Raw genomic sequence first — 16,051 nt, 5'->3', positions numbered from 1 at the left:
GCCCATCTGCAAAAATACGTTACCCACGGGTGACTCATCTAAGACACCTCTGGAAGAGAGTCATCCTCCGAGGACTTAGTTTCGTTGGATCTGTACGGTGAGCGAGACATTTGTGTACGAAATCTTAGTGAGCGCGGCCTCATCATTGATATTGTTGATTGAGACGTGAAGGGAGAATTAAGGACTCACAACTTGAGTTAACTGTTCCCTATATTAACCTATGATACATAAAATACATACATATAACATCATAGAAAATACTATTATGAGGCGACAGTTTTCATAAAAAAAAACCATAAAAAGACTCAAAGAGCTTAACTAAATTTACTTCCTGGATTTTGCAAGATTTAAGTAAAGTAAGAGTTTAGTGGGCGTGAACGGTAGCTTGCATCCTACTACAGTCCATGAACGGGCTAAATTAAACCGAGCCTGCAACATTTTCGTTTATGTCGTGTTTTACAACCTGCGGTTTTCCTTTTTTTTATTTTATACTAAACGGACATGAGATACGAGATGCGTTTTCAAAGTAATTCAATGTTAACAATTTCCTGACTGACAAAATTACTTCCGAATCGGCAGCCGCTGACAATCTGTCAATAGCTCGATAAAATAAAGAGTTGCATCATCTGATTGAAGGATAACCACTTAAGGATGACACTATGATAAAACAGGTATTGAAGCTCTGCTCATGTGAACAATTTCAAATTATGCAATGTGTTTTATTAACACCCTTAAACAGATTATAGACCATACAGAAGTTTTTTTCTTGTATATCGGATTGACATTTTTAGCTATTTCTATTTCCTGTGGGCGTTTTACTTTGTCTTCCGTGTCTCGTTTTTTGAGTTCCATCGCCTTTTACAAAATCTAGATGTTATTTTTGTCAGTACAATTGAAGATGGTAAATTCTATATTTGGCCATCCGTCAGTCTTAACAAAAGGAAAATAAACATTTATGCATCCTACAATAACTCTCAGATATTACAGACTTTTATATGGCATAGCAAAAATTTGAGGAACGATAAAACCATGTAGAACGATTTCATGTATTATTTTGTTTAAAATTTGTTGACAAAAAAAAATAATTTTGACTGAAAAGTTATACAATAAAACACAGAGTCACAACAATATTTAAAAGCAATTTTTCATAAGTCGTCTAAAGTGTCAAGATCATCTGAAAATTGACCCAGGGTCATAGTTCTAACTTGCTGAATGAAGAAGACATGTTTGCTGAAGAGCTATTATGCAGGTTATAATTCAAAGGTCTTTTCATTTAGTGTATGGTGATATTTTAAACTTGATGATGAATTCTTTTTTCAATAACTGAATTGATGACCCGTTGTTAAAACTCTCGCAAAACCTAATAAAATAGTTATTTACTGTTTCGCATAGACACAATAAACGAAACTGAACATACGTATTTAAAAATGAAAAGAAAGTTAGGAAAAGCAAATTAACGTTACACAAAGTAACATATAACTATTACTAGTAGACACTATTTTGAAGGGAAGTTTAAAGGCCGTAACGCTATTCTAAAACTGTTATATCATTAATTCGGTTAAACTGCGATTTTATTCGACTGTTACATAGCACAATTGATATCCTTTCTGACATCTTAAAGATGCAAAATACCTCAAGAAAGATGCAGTTTACCACTCAAACTAACATACTGTTTTAAAGCTAAAAAACACAGCTGTAAAATAACACCTACGAGGGTCCTGCAAAAATTTCTGTTACAATGGGCTTTCGTAGATTTATCCCAGGTACATTTTAGGCTTCATGAATAGTGTGACCAATAGCTAACGATACCCGTTTATTTTGTGCAAGCTGCTATTCAAATGACCGAGTAATTTGAAGTTTCAACACATACAGTCATATACACATAGTACAATGAACGAAAAAGAAGCCTCCAAGCAAAAGATCGTCAAGAGTCCATCTTATACACGACAACGCCTCATCACACAAATACAAGGTTGTTAAGTTTATTTTGGCTTCTGAAAAGGTGGAAGTTGTTAGAAAATGCTTTCTGGAAAGAAATATAATTCCTGAGCGCCATTTCTCAGTGTCTCCAAAAGATACCAATAAAAGGCTATTTATATGTTCTTCGCGATTGGGTAAAAAAGTTACAAAAATGTGTTTCGGTAAAAGGGAAATACTTTGAACGCTTGTAATAGAAATAATTTTGATAAAACATAGCACTTAAGAAATCCGAACCCAATATCAGATATTTTTGCAGGACCCACCTATCAATGAATTTTAGGCCTTTATATTTGAAAAGTCAGATCACTAATTTAGTCAATTTTTTCGTCATCATACATTTTGATAGTGGTACAAAAATCAATTTTCTATCATAAGTTTAGATTTCAATGCGGTAATTTGGAAATTCTCATGACACTAACGTGAATGAAAGTTTAATGACGTTTACATATTTAAAAATTTCATGAAATTCATCATACGTACGTGTACGAAATCTTCATGGCACTTACATATTAGAAATCTTCAAGTCACTTACATATCAGAAATCAATATGACATTTCCATACATTTACTAATTTCCTACAAGTTTCTTGCGTTTCTTTTCGCCAATAGACGTTACGTGGAGACAGGATATAATCAATATCCTGGAAAAGGATATATTCAGTATTCTGTAAATGCATCTCAGATATGAATATTGATTTAAACAAAATGGCTATTGCATCGCTGGCGTAATTAAATCGTCAGATTATTAATTAGTCCCAGCTATATATCGTTTCCGAGAGTAAGTTTATTGTTTTCCTGCCAGTTTCATTCTTCTACTTAGTTTAGGCTCGTGAAGTTAGACAAAAGTTAGTCGTAAAAGACGAATTAGAAAAACAATAACTCGGAATGGGAGACACGGTCGTTAGAATTTTGTTTTACGTTAAATCATCGTAAAACAAAGGAATCCACCAATTTGTTACACAACAGTTTATTGTAGGATCATTTAATCTACGTGCAAGATAATGAACTGAACAGGAAACGGGATAAAAACCGAACTTTCAAGACATTGAAGTGCCACCATCGCACTGTAGCACATAACTATCGTAGTGTCACCATTGCACTGTCGCGCTTTGCCATCGCACTGACACGCATCAACATCGTACTGTCACGCTTCATCATCGTAGTGTCACTCTCTTTCTGTCGCGCGTCGCCATCGCACTGTCGCCTTTCACAATCGTAGTTTCACCATCGTATTGTTGCGCTTTTCCATCTCTGTTTATATACAGACCGACTTTAATTTAACATTGTATTGTATAGTATTGTCTACTCTGTCCAAGGATCAAATAATTAGAACGTTTACCATCACGGATATTATTTATTTTATGAATACCATCAGAATCAGAACTGGTGGTATTTAAATGAATATCACCCGGCTGCTGTTTTCAAATGGATATACAAATTATACAAATGTGTCACTCAAAAGAATATCAACTGACTATCACCATTACACTGTCTCGCCTCGCCATCGCACTGTCGTGTTATCGCCAATGTACTGTCGCTTTTCGCCTTCGTACAGTCGTACCTTCGTGTTTCCCGTTTACAAAGAGTAGGCGCTGGCCCTAACGGAACACTGTAAATCCCACATTCAACTCGAATACTAATAAAGTTGAAGAAGTATTTTTTTCTTCATACTTTTATGATGTTCATTTTCTTAGGAGTAATTCTAATTCTAATAATGCTAATAAAGTTTGTCACAACTGAAATAAAACCCGAAAGTTCGCAGCTTAAAACTAGTCTGGACTTCCTTTTTCTGTTAAAATTCGAATTACAAGTGTAAGTTTGTTATATTTCAGCATAATTTTTTTATGCTTTCATTAAACGTATATTTTTACGATAAAATGTTGACAACTTTGTCCATAGTGCAAGATGTCTGAAATCGTCCGAAACCTTCATCGTAACTGTTCAAATACCACCAAACAAATAACGTTGCGTTTCAACTCTGGGGTGGGGAAATAAAATTGGTCCTACTGGAAAAACGAAATCAGTGATATACGAATTTTCGTTTATCATACGTAAGTAAATATATTTGCGCATTTATGATTAAAATTTAAACAAAATTTCCTCGACTTGTTAAAAGGCTATACTCGAAAAACAGACAATTTTCCAGCTAAACTCTACGTTACGCTTTATGTAAGTCTGACGCTTTAATACGTCATACTTTAAACGTACGTCATTAATCATTCATGAAATTTATATCACAGGAAAGGATCTTGTGGTCTTTTAAAAATATATCAATTTCAAACTTGACCGTTTTCAACTAAAACAGCGATATGCTAAAAACCTTGGAGAAAGTGTAAAAATTACGCCAAGAACTGACGCCTAATAGTTTGACCGCGTACCAAAGAAATGTGGCTTGGATTAGAGCCACACGGAAAACGAGAATAAATCAGAAATATTCTCAATTTCCCGCCATTTATTTTCATAGATCTATCTACATTTCTGTTAAAGGTAGAACTCCTCCTTAGTGACATTAACATATAGGAAATCAATATGAATTTTTCATGACATTTACATATTAGAAATCTTCATGACACTTAAATTTAGAAATATTCATGACAGTAACGCATTATAAATCTTCATCAGACTTTCGAATAAGAAATTTTTATGACATTCACACAAATAACAATTTTTCGGACACCGACATATTTGAAATCGTTATGACACTTAGTTTTAGAAATCTTTATGATTAGAAATCAGGAGCCTTTATGACTGCTGCATATTAGAAGTCATCATAAAACACAAAATGTATACACAAGATTTGGACAGTTTTATTAAACTTTATTGTTAAAATGACAACAAGAATATTGTACGTGACTTCGTTAAAATACATTATTTTAATTTATTGACAGCTATGGAGCAATAAGATGTAAAATAAAAAACAACTGTATATACCCATAACACTTTGGACTTAGGAACAGACTCAATCTGACTGGTATTTTTTGTATGGTTGCGTTCTATGCTTCAAAGTATTTCGTTAAATAACTTCAATTACATCGAAGTTTTTTGCCCAGAAATTTGTCGAAATTATTATTTTTCCCATGTTAACATATTAGAGAACACACCACCTAGACAATTTCAACGAAATAGAAATTTTAGTGGTTTAATAACACACACATGTTATTTCCTTTAAAGTGGTCAACAACAATTAAAAAGGTATTCAGACATGAAAGTTTTACAGATAAACCTACAGTCAAGGAATGGTTTACTAAAAGACATAAGAAAAATGAAATTTCAATACAAATATATATGCTGAACTGATGATTTTATACACTAATATGTTGATATATATGTTATAGAGCAATATATCGCCTCGAAACACTATTGTATTTGATGATTTTGAAATTTCGTTGCATTATTTAATAGACTTCAAATAGGCATAAATAAGGAAATCAAAAGGACAGCATTCTCCAAAAAAAAAATGACTTTTAAATTTAATTTGTCAGTTAAAAAGTCATTATGGTTGTTGAGTGTCAGCATGGCTTGGAAGGAATAAGAATAAATATCTTTGATTATGAAAATGAGTATTTAGAAGGTTACTATAATCTACAAATTCTATAACCAAAAAACAAAATAGCAAAAAGGTATCATATTTCATATATTTATAGTTCCATATATTTTATTGAGAATGTCAAAACCTACTGAATAATCAGTAAGGCTAAGGACCCCCTTTGCTATGCCCGCATGATTCTTAAAGCGATATGTATATAATTTCAAACACTACTCAGAAGGCTTTCTTCAGAAAAATATAGTAAAAATAAATGAAGGAACATTTCAAAGGAACTGACAGAGAGACGACAGATGAATCATTATCTCGAAATATCACTCATGTACTTTGGATACAGGACAGATTGTAAAAAATAACTGTCAGTACATTTTCATATTTAAGTTTGTTTAACATCTCATAAAGGTCATAATATCTATTAGATGACTACCAAATCTCCGTGGGAATACAAACGTACATATAACAGATGAATACTTCAAATGAAATCAGAAATAGACAAGATTGTTTAGGCAAACAATAAAGCGGTAGTAGGATATAGTGCTGGTTGATGACTGGCTGTATTTTTCATGTCGAAATATGAAAATGTCAAAAATGTTATCTTCACTGTTCATTCTTTAATCTTCCATGTTTTAGTTCCTGTACTTCTTATGCATCATCAACCCCGTATAAAGCAGCTTAGTTCTGTGCAGGTTCTAAAACAAGTTGCGGAAAGACATATATGATAAATATGTATCGCATAAGCGTTATATAGCATTTATTCTACAGAACAATACAGGATTTCATCACATCATCACCTCGTATTTTTACCATTCGTGAAGCTTTTTGACATTTTAATTCAATCAATTCGAAAAATCAACACTTTATCGAGAGTCACACTGTCAATGTCTTTATGTATGTGACTTTCTTTTCAAATGATTGTCTTTTTGCGGTTGATAATTTTGTTTATTTAATGAATTCATTGTTAAATTTTAAATACCTTTAAAAATAAATTACTGACTGGACATCAATCACATTTAAGTGACATGTTTTCTCAACTATATGAAATACAAATGTTATGTTGAAGATAAATTTACCAATTATTAGGGTGCGTCTTTTCACAGTTTACGAGGGGTGTATATAGATAATGATACTCCGTGTGTAGTTTTGTAACCGGTGGTTATTTTTGAATGCAGTTTTCAGCACATTATAGAGCAATTTGTTGGAAACAAAATGCCATATGAATGATAAAAATCAACTAGAACTGTAGTTCAATTTTCAATTTAAATAGTTAAAACAAATCATCATCTTTACATTAACATTTGAAAACTAAAATAAAAATATGATAATTGTATTAAATTGAGTGTGTATATTTTTACTCGGAAATGATAAGTCGAGTACAATGTACAATAAGCTTTTACTATTTAGTCAGGTGTGATGTTCATCGTTGAAAAAAAAATCTTTTATTTTACGTTGATTTTAATTTCTTAATTCTTTATTGCGGAACAAGTTCTTACAACTTAGATTAATCACTCTCGAGACTCATTGCAGATGGAATCAATCTCGAGCTTAGATGTTTTTGTTGTGTTGTAAAACGAAAACGCAATAAGTAGTTAACAACAAACTCAAACTCATCACAAATTGCTGTACCTCGTAGAAAAATGATAGAATTTTGTGATTTCGCAACTTAGTCTATAATTCTGAGACTCTGGATGCCCAGGACAAACCTAAGTTATAATTATTTTTGCTGTGGTCTAGTATATCTGAGTACACCTCACTCAGATGATTATATTTTTACTTTGAATCTACCGATGTTAATCATCCATATGGCATTTTGTTCCCAATAAATTGTTCTATAATGTGCTGAAAACCGCATTCAAAAATAACCACCGATTACGGACCTACACACGCAGTATCATTATTTATTGAACGCCCCTAGTACTAACACGGCAGACATTTTCGGACACGGTCTGCCGATCTCTACTAATTACAGTCAAAACAATATTACCGTTTGCGCAATAGCATTTTTATTAAAGCATCTTTAATTAAAGTTGTACATAAGGATATAAATATCTTATTTACGACAGTTAGTTCCCGAAGATTCGGCTCCTTCTAACTGAAACTTCCCGTGTGTTCGATTTTCCAGAGTCTGCAATCCGCTGGACAGAGGAAGTGTGAGATATTTCCTTTTTACTTTAGGATCCTCTTGTGAAACGGTCTCATTTGTCGAACCAATCAACATAGATATTATTTTTACTTTCTCTCCATTTGATTCGTTCATACATACAATCGCACCACTGTCACCCCGTTCTGCAAGAACAGCATCAGCCTTGCCTAAGGCTATACATCCGTCTTGTACTTCGATAAAAGTGTCTGTGTCTTGGGCAAAATGATAGTGCTGGACAGTTATTTTGCCTATGCCTGGTTTAGACTTTGCTCCCCATAAATGAATAGGATGACCCTACAGAGAAAAATAAACATATCTAAACGACAACAACTTTGAAAGTTTATATTTATGCGTTTCTACTTATACTTATGTTGGTTGTACCAGTCGTTATGCTTTATTCATTATGCAGCTATTGCGACGCTCTCAACTTAACCACTACCGTATTTGCAATATCTTTCTCTGTGTAATTCTTTTGTATCTGTGTTTTTCATGTGGTTTCTATATTAATATCTAAAAGTAGTACCAATCATTTACGTATTACTATTTAAAGGAATGATGTGTCATGATAATAGGGCAATAATGACATTTATAAAATATTACACACGTTATTTCATATTTTTCGTCTTGATTTTACAAACCGTCTATAGTCTGTAATTTCAATCATCCCGATGCGACATTGGACAATATCTGTTTCTTTTATTAATGTATAATACCTGTAGGTTTGTGGTGTCGCCTATATTGTACAATTCTCCCGGTGCTTTTTCGCCTTCATCATTTTTAAATCCCATATCGCAGCTTGAAAGGTGATTGCTATTTACTTTAGCCGCAGCTATATCGTGTCCACCATCTACGAACGTATCTGATAAAAGCGTCCCAAAGGTTGTAAACTGTTGATCTTCATCTCTGATCAAAATTTTTTCAGAACAGCCTTGTGCCACATGTTTTGAAAACAAGGCACATAGATCAGATTTATTACATCTAGAATGTTTCGCAAAACACCCAAGCGTTCCAGTTTGCATAATAGATCCACATTTAAAACCAACTTTGGCACCGACATAGCTGTATTTTGCCAGTTTCGGAGAGACAAAGTTAAATTTGACGTTATTTATGTTACGAGCACATAAAAAATCCCTAATTCGTCGCTCTCGATCATTATGTTCTTCCTTGGTAGGCAATTCTTCTATATCGACATGAAACGATTTGAGTCTGAAACCACAACCTTTTACGGACTTCTCTCGTTGAAACAGTTCTTGTGATATCTTTGTTAAGAGAATGTACAGACATTGTTACATCAATTTATTAGGTTTCAAAAAGATGATGACAAGAAAACCAATATGCAAGAATCAAAACACATCAAAATTGTTACTTATGTACCCTCAAACAGTTTACATAAACATGATGTGTGTAATTAAGTGTAGCAGTATCACATCCTCAATTTATATACCTTTTCCCGCATTGTATACTGAACACCTAATGTAGGCTACATTTTGAACACTCGTATTCTAAATAATTAATACACGTTTAAAAAGATTACTAGATAAGTATATTATGATCTTCAGTATGATATTTACAATTCAATGAGCTTTCTATTTTCACGTGTGCAAATTATGCTACAATACACACAGGTAGGACGTATACACCTGGTACTGCTGACAATTACTTTGTTCATTCAGCTGGCACGTGATATCTACATACTACATGTATATATACAACATATAGCAAGTTCATTGTTTACATGTACATATGTAAAAAGTGTACCTCTTTACTATCATATCTGCTCTGTCTGCTGTCTTGTAACCGTGTTAGGTCGTATTCTTCTAAATGGCTTCTTGAAATTGAAGCGACCATTTCTTCATATAAATCCTCTACAGCATCTCTTTGCTGATTGAATTGTTCAAGCGTTTTTTCATCAAAATACTTGTCAATGTCTGAAAAAAGGTTTGCGAAGTTTGTTCTACATACTGGAAATGAAATCTATGGTACCTGTTTCATCTTAGATTTGTTACAATAGTTTTTGTATTCAGTATAATGCTTCGACGTACTATGTACTGTGTTTCGTCCTATAGTTAATATTTATGAACATATAAATAATATTTATCGTATTTTAGGCATAAGAATAACTTGAATGAATTAACTTTGCATGATTTTTATGAGTAACTCTGCTTATGAATTCATCCGGATAGAAATCTTAAATAAACTCCATTATATCGATTAAGTACACAATACATACCCTCTTGCTCCTCTTGATACGTATAATCTAATTTCCCGCTGACTTTTGGTCTGGCGCTTTTGTTTCTTGACATTTGATCTCTTTCTCCATCGTGAGATGTCTGGGATACTTTGTTGATTGATGCTGCATTAAGTGTGTCAATAACACGACCTAGAAACTCGCATTTTTGTATCAGTGGTTCAAAAACGACGCTTTCAATTATATATTTTGTTTCCGTTCTGATAGTTTCCTTATAAGTTTTATCACAATCTCTATCATTCAAATAGTCATCTGTTTTGTTTACAGTGGCATTGGATCCAAGTAAAGATCTGATTATTTTAACACCACCAGAATCAATCACAACACCTTTGAAATTCGTCAAATGCTCTTTCCCTGTTGCTTCAGAAATAGTCAAAACTTGTACATTTTTCTTCTCAAAAGTAGTATTTCCTGATAGCAGCGACTCAATTTCAATAACGTCTGCGTCAATATAGATGTCTACATTGTCTATATTGGCACCTTCTTCTTCAGATTTTAAACCCACGTTCTTTTCAATGCTTTTGCAATAGTTAAGCATGTTTCTGATTCTGATTTTTGATTGGTTAACATCTGGCCAGCAGGAAATGGGCACTGTATAAAGCTGTAGCGACCTATAAGGTTAATATAAGGATAACACGTCATTAACTTAGACTTACTTACAATATATAAAATATTTGATTTTTTTTATTTTGTAATATATAATTATCTCGGTAATCAAATCTATGAGAAGATCCTCTGGAATCATAGAACATAACCAAGCGAACTGATATCAGACTCGATTTGACTGAGTCTGTTAGTGAGAAGTAATGAAAAATGTTACACCCCCCATGCCCCGTGCACCGGCTTAAGCCGAATTCTATTATAGTAAACTTGAATGTATTCTATGATACAAACGGATCATGAAATATAACAACACCAAGTTCAAGTACAAAGAGACATTTATTTTACAACCGCGACACGGCACATAAAAATGCTGTTGTGATAATTAATCAAATCTATGAGACTTTGAAATAATTTTGATATGACATTGTTACGATTGACATAAAACTTTTACAACCTCTTATCATTTCCAGTCACGGCTGATGTCATGCTTTCAGAATCTGAAATGATTATATTGAATCGGTAAGAGCGCAACTGAATAGTGTATTTCATCCCGGAGAAGGCATGCACTTCTATGCATGAAAATGGAATGGGGCCTTTTTATCATCTTGGCAATTATACGAGAAAATCATAGATAAGTATTAGATGTGTATGTTGTACTTGTTATTAGAACTATACCATTTATAGTAATATTTGCTATGCTCAGTTTTAATATTCATATATATATTAACATTCTTTTGTTGATGATCTATTACCGTTCAGAGATCCCTACAAAATCATGTTCCAATATATATACCTGGAATCTCGGACCATTTGTCCTCAGCTGTCTCCAAAAAGTCTTTCCCAAACTTCAGAATTTGCTCGAATGCCACTAAAAGAGAAAATATAAATATATCATTTATCAGTTGTCGTAATAAAGGAGTCACATTTATAAGTTTTATCTAGGTATTTTACACAAAATATAAATAAATATATGTTCAAATGGTTACTTTTGCTATCTTTCAATATACCTCAGATCAATGGAACGTCACATCTACAAGATATCCCTTCTCAAAACTTGGTATTTCCTTTTTTATTTGTCAGGAAATGAGACGATACAAGTTATAATGGAACTTTTATATTTTTGAATTAATAGAACACACTGGCCAACTTTGAAGACAGAGAGAACACAATGCCAAGAAAAGATAAATCTTTAAAATGATTATTACTTACATTACAATTCTTAATGTTATTAATCTTTTTATTATAAATCGCTGAATGATAATTTGCTTGTTAGGCTGGGTTTTCATTATCTAAACTTAAAAAAAAAATTACAAATTCGCTATAATATTGTGAACAACACTAGCTTTTATAGCCTATTTCAAAGATTTATAGAAAATGCCACTCTTTTATTCTATCAAAGCAGAGTAAACTTCTACACAGTTGTTTGTGGTTGAAAAGTGTACAGCCAATTGACAACTATTTACTCAACGAATCTCCGGGGCGTCCTAAAAATTAAAATCTATCCACAAGGAAAAGTAATAATTACTAAAGTCTTACTTCTATGGTGGCTGATATAAGTTAATTGTCCTTTTGTTATGTTTTAGTTTATATAGCATGTCCTGGAGCACGCACCTACACGCCATAACAAAGTTTCGGAAAAATCTTAAATAAGCCATCATAATTATTCAAAGAATGTCTCATACAACATAAAAATGAATTTTCCATGTCACCGGCTTGAATGTTTAGTACGCGTCAACGGCTCATAATGGGAAATACTGTTAAAATATTCCCTTTATATGTAAACACAATTAATTCATAGGTTTGAACAAAGAACGCACTGACACAGCATGAATACAAGTTTATGCCACAAAATATATCAGTGTCAAATGACAGCAAAAGCCTTGTAAACACTCTCGAGGCCACGGTTTCTAATTGATCACATGTATTCCTGTCAGACAAAATCCAGGCCAAACTCAAAACTGAATTACCTGATGCCAAAAACTAGATAGTAAGGTTAAATTTAAGTAAATAAACTCTGCAAGAAGATCTTTGGAAACACAAAATGCAACCAAGCAAAATAATAGCAGACTTGGTTTGATTGAGTCTGCTCATTGTTGACACTTTAGAGACCGTATACGTGTATCTTCATAAAGCTTTGTCTGAAAGTTGGTGTCTATGATATCTAGGTCATATTTGAAACATGACTGATTACTTTGGTCATTAAATTTTGGTCAAAATATTGTCTGTTTATAAATGAAACTGGGTCACTTGTGTAAACATTGAGTGCTTTTGTAAATGATCTTCATGTTCCTTATTTACATACAACATGGTCAGAATGTTTGTGTTAATGAAATGTAGGCCAAATTAGATAATAAGTAATCTTAGTATTGAGTAAAAACTGTGTCAGGTGAGTGATACAGGGCCTCAAAACTCTTGTTATGTCATATTACGAAGGAATTCAAAACATATTTATAGCATTCAAAATATGATGAGGAATATGATACAACGGTACAAAATTTGTAACTAGGATGGGAAAGCTTCATTACCTATGATTAGAGAATCAACTTGGAGATCCACATCAGCTGCATCAACGTAGTTAACTACTGGGTATATCATAGCTTGACTTCTCAGAGAAAACATTGCCATGAGTTTATCTTTGCACTCTCGTACGCATTTGTCTTCAAATATCTGACTTGTATCATCCCTAACACGTTCGCTGACCTTATCGCATTTTGTCAATATGACAATAAATTTCATACCTGAAAGAAAAGTTTAGAGCTAAAACATTTCCTGATTATGAAATAGAATAGAGCTACCTTTCCTGGGAAAACTTACAATAAGATTTTTTTCTTCAATATGACAGAAGCACACGATCTCAGTTAGGTAGGATCTGATTACCAAGGAATCAATTCAGACACAAATATTAGCTATAACATTACCTGTATCACTTCATTAACGTTAATTATTTTGGATCTTGAAATATATTTTCTTTTTCTTTTTTTTTTTTTTTTTTGGTGTTAAAACTATTTTTTTCCAACACTTCATTTAAGTTTGTATGTAATTGTTGCATCTGTATTTTTTCATTCATATTTTGCTTAATTGTTGTTTTCTTCATTTTGTGTGCAGATGTAGATATTTCGGTGCTGAGTGCCATATTGTGAATTGTGTTTTGAATGTTTTGTTACAGGAAAATGAAAATATTTTCCTATCCAAGCCACATAAAGATTTGTTGTTGTTTTTTTCGTCTTATGGCTTATCTTTTTTACTTTCATTTTCTGAGTACTTGTAGTCTTCTTTTAATACTTTTGTATAATATGAATATTATCTGAAGTTTTCATTGATTCCTCGAGGATCAAAAGTAGAGAAATGTATTAAATATTATACTATCATCACATTCAACGTCTTGACCTTTAGCCTGTATTTTAGCCAGTATTTTCAGCTAAATCTGTTTGTCAAAGCAATGTTTCTTCACAGAGCGATACCTTTGAATGTTTTTATTACTTACTAGAATTGCAGCATTTTAAGGTAATAGTAATATAACTCCTATAAATAAATGTCTCCGCACTGTTGATCTCAGCAGATAACAATGCATATCATAATGGAGAAATTATTTAAACATAGGTACGTGTCCACTATGCAATCTAATAAAAAATGCATTTAATCCACCCTTTCATCACTTACCTGAGTATTTTGACTGTTACATTTGAATTATTTCGGTTGGGGAACGTTTGCTTTCATTTACTATCTCTGTATACATGCGTTTGTTAAAAAGTGCGGAAATTGTTTCGGCAGATTTGCTTAATTATATACATATCTTAAGTACGTATTTTATTTTTACTCTGGGGTTGGATCACTTTTAATGTCTGTAATTCTGTTCTTATTCCGTATTATGCAATCAACTTTTCAGGGGATACTATTGCTATTAGAATTCCAAAACTTATACCACACTATAAATATTTGTTACTGAATGTAAATTAGAAATTTGCTGAGTGCATATAATTTGAAAATAACATCATCGGGCACTGCTACTATAATTTCCGATTAACAGTCAATTACCTTAATCTTCACCAAAATGAAATATATAACCTCCTGCACAACATATGATAAAATTTAAGAAAGGTTTCTTTATTTGTTTTTATTTATTTATTTCATTATTTTTACAAATTCACATTGTTAAGAGAAGTAATTTGTAATGATAAGCTCAGAAAAGTATGCTTTTATACTATTGACTAACACATTTTTACACATACATTATTTTAGCGTTTTATTTTCGGGGACTGCTCACACAATGTGGATAATCTCCTTCTATTCAACTTTCGTACCTCCTGTTTATAATCAGCAACTGATGCAAATATACATTTACATATACACAGATATCTGTTGTCCATAATATAACAATATTAGTGAAAATAGTAATTAAATGAAATGCAAAAATTTTCATTGCCGACAAAATTAAAGTATCATGAATGCAATGACATAAACTAATATTTCTTTACCCTTTCCATCAACGTCGGCCATTACACTCCGTGTTGTCTCTTGATGTTTCTCTGATAATCCTTTTGTAATAGACTCACAATCAAAAACAAAACAGACGCAATGTATCTTATCACTATTCTGTGGATGCAGAACGAAACCCTTTGAATTTTCCTGAATTCCATTTATGATCTAAAGTACGTAAAACGAATCTTAATACATAGTTTCAATATTATATTTTAAGAGACAATCCTAATATGGCTATTTATCTTGTTCAAGTTGTACAACTTGGAACAGTGAATTTGTGACAAAAGTAATTTATAAAATAGGATTACTATAGCTGTACCTTGATGTTAAATGTTGTATTGGCTCCGGTGGATTTTGTCAGGTTTGGATCCCGAGGAGCCTAGCGTGTTTTTTCTTTCTTTTTTTTTTTGTTCATGCTCTCCTGTTTTTTGTAATTAAAACATTGGTAACTTTATATTTTTCACGTATTAAAAGTTAGATTGTCCTATATTCTCTGAATGAATAAACAAAATTAAACGAAAATATACTTGGTAATTGTTCGGCACATGACCATCCAAAATGAAGAGTATATCCTCCTTTGTTATGCCTCCTTTGTCTTGCAAACCAGGGATGTCTCCAAAATAAACGTTACTCTTTTCGAGAGGTTTGTGTTTAACCTGATACATCTTAAACTGAAATAGTATCGAAATATGTCATGGCAATTTTCTTTAAACCCTTACAGATAGACTTTGGCGCCTAGTACCCATTAAGAAAACAAGAATATGCTTTCCTCCTCATCGTTTTGATTTAGATTATGAAGTGTTGAAAACATTGAGAGTGAAACAAACACGCTAATAAATAATTTACAGAAGGTGGTATTAATACAGATGAGATAATTCCAATTTTATTAAGTTGAAAGACTTTGTTAATTTTCTAGAATATAAACATGATATATGTGCAATAATTAATTAGTTTATACCATACCTTTTTAGTTGTAGAAACGTTTTCGAGACAACTACTCGACAAGCAACTTCCCGATGCATTGAACTCTATTTCATCTGTTAGTGCCGATGTCAATG

The 16,051-nt window shown here is 32.5% G+C and overlaps 1 protein-coding gene across 1 annotated transcript; it reads right to left on the bottom strand.

Annotated features, from left to right (window-relative positions):
- Positions 1-4,783: 4,783 nt before the first annotated feature.
- LOC128553818 (uncharacterized) lies at positions 4,784-16,045 on the bottom strand. The gene is made up of 11 exons (XM_053535005.1): positions 15,957-16,045; positions 15,521-15,664; positions 14,990-15,158; positions 13,040-13,252; positions 11,308-11,382; positions 10,969-11,011; positions 9,894-10,522; positions 9,422-9,591; positions 8,377-8,922; positions 7,579-7,957; positions 4,784-6,212 (listed from the first exon to the last, which is right to left on the bottom strand). Exons 2-11 carry the CDS (start codon positions 15,656-15,658, stop codon positions 6,196-6,198), a joined length of 2,379 nt encoding a protein of 792 aa, XP_053390980.1. The 5' UTR covers positions 15,659-15,664; positions 15,957-16,045; the 3' UTR covers positions 4,784-6,195.
- Between the last annotated feature and the right edge of the window lie 6 nt (positions 16,046-16,051).

The sequence above is a fragment of the Mercenaria mercenaria genome, unplaced genomic scaffold (genome assembly GCF_021730395.1).
Source record: "Mercenaria mercenaria strain notata unplaced genomic scaffold, MADL_Memer_1 contig_4354, whole genome shotgun sequence".
NCBI classification, from domain to species: Eukaryota; Metazoa; Mollusca; class Bivalvia; order Venerida; family Veneridae; genus Mercenaria; species Mercenaria mercenaria.
This window is presented reverse-complemented; position numbering and strand designations above follow the sequence as displayed.

Excerpts from the sequence above, each read along its gene's own strand:
- LOC128553818 (XM_053535005.1), bottom strand. The coding sequence starts at position 15,658 with ATGTATCAGGTTAAACACAAACCTCTCGAAAAGAGTAACGTTTATTTT. Across the intron at positions 13,253-14,989 it reads GGCCGACGTTGATGGAAAGG|GTATGAAATTTATTGTCATA; the intron begins GTAAAGAAATAT and ends CTTTTCTTTCAG. Across the intron at positions 11,383-13,039 it reads AGTTGATTCTCTAATCATAG|TGGCATTCGAGCAAATTCTG; the intron begins GTAATGAAGCTT and ends TTTCTCTTTTAG.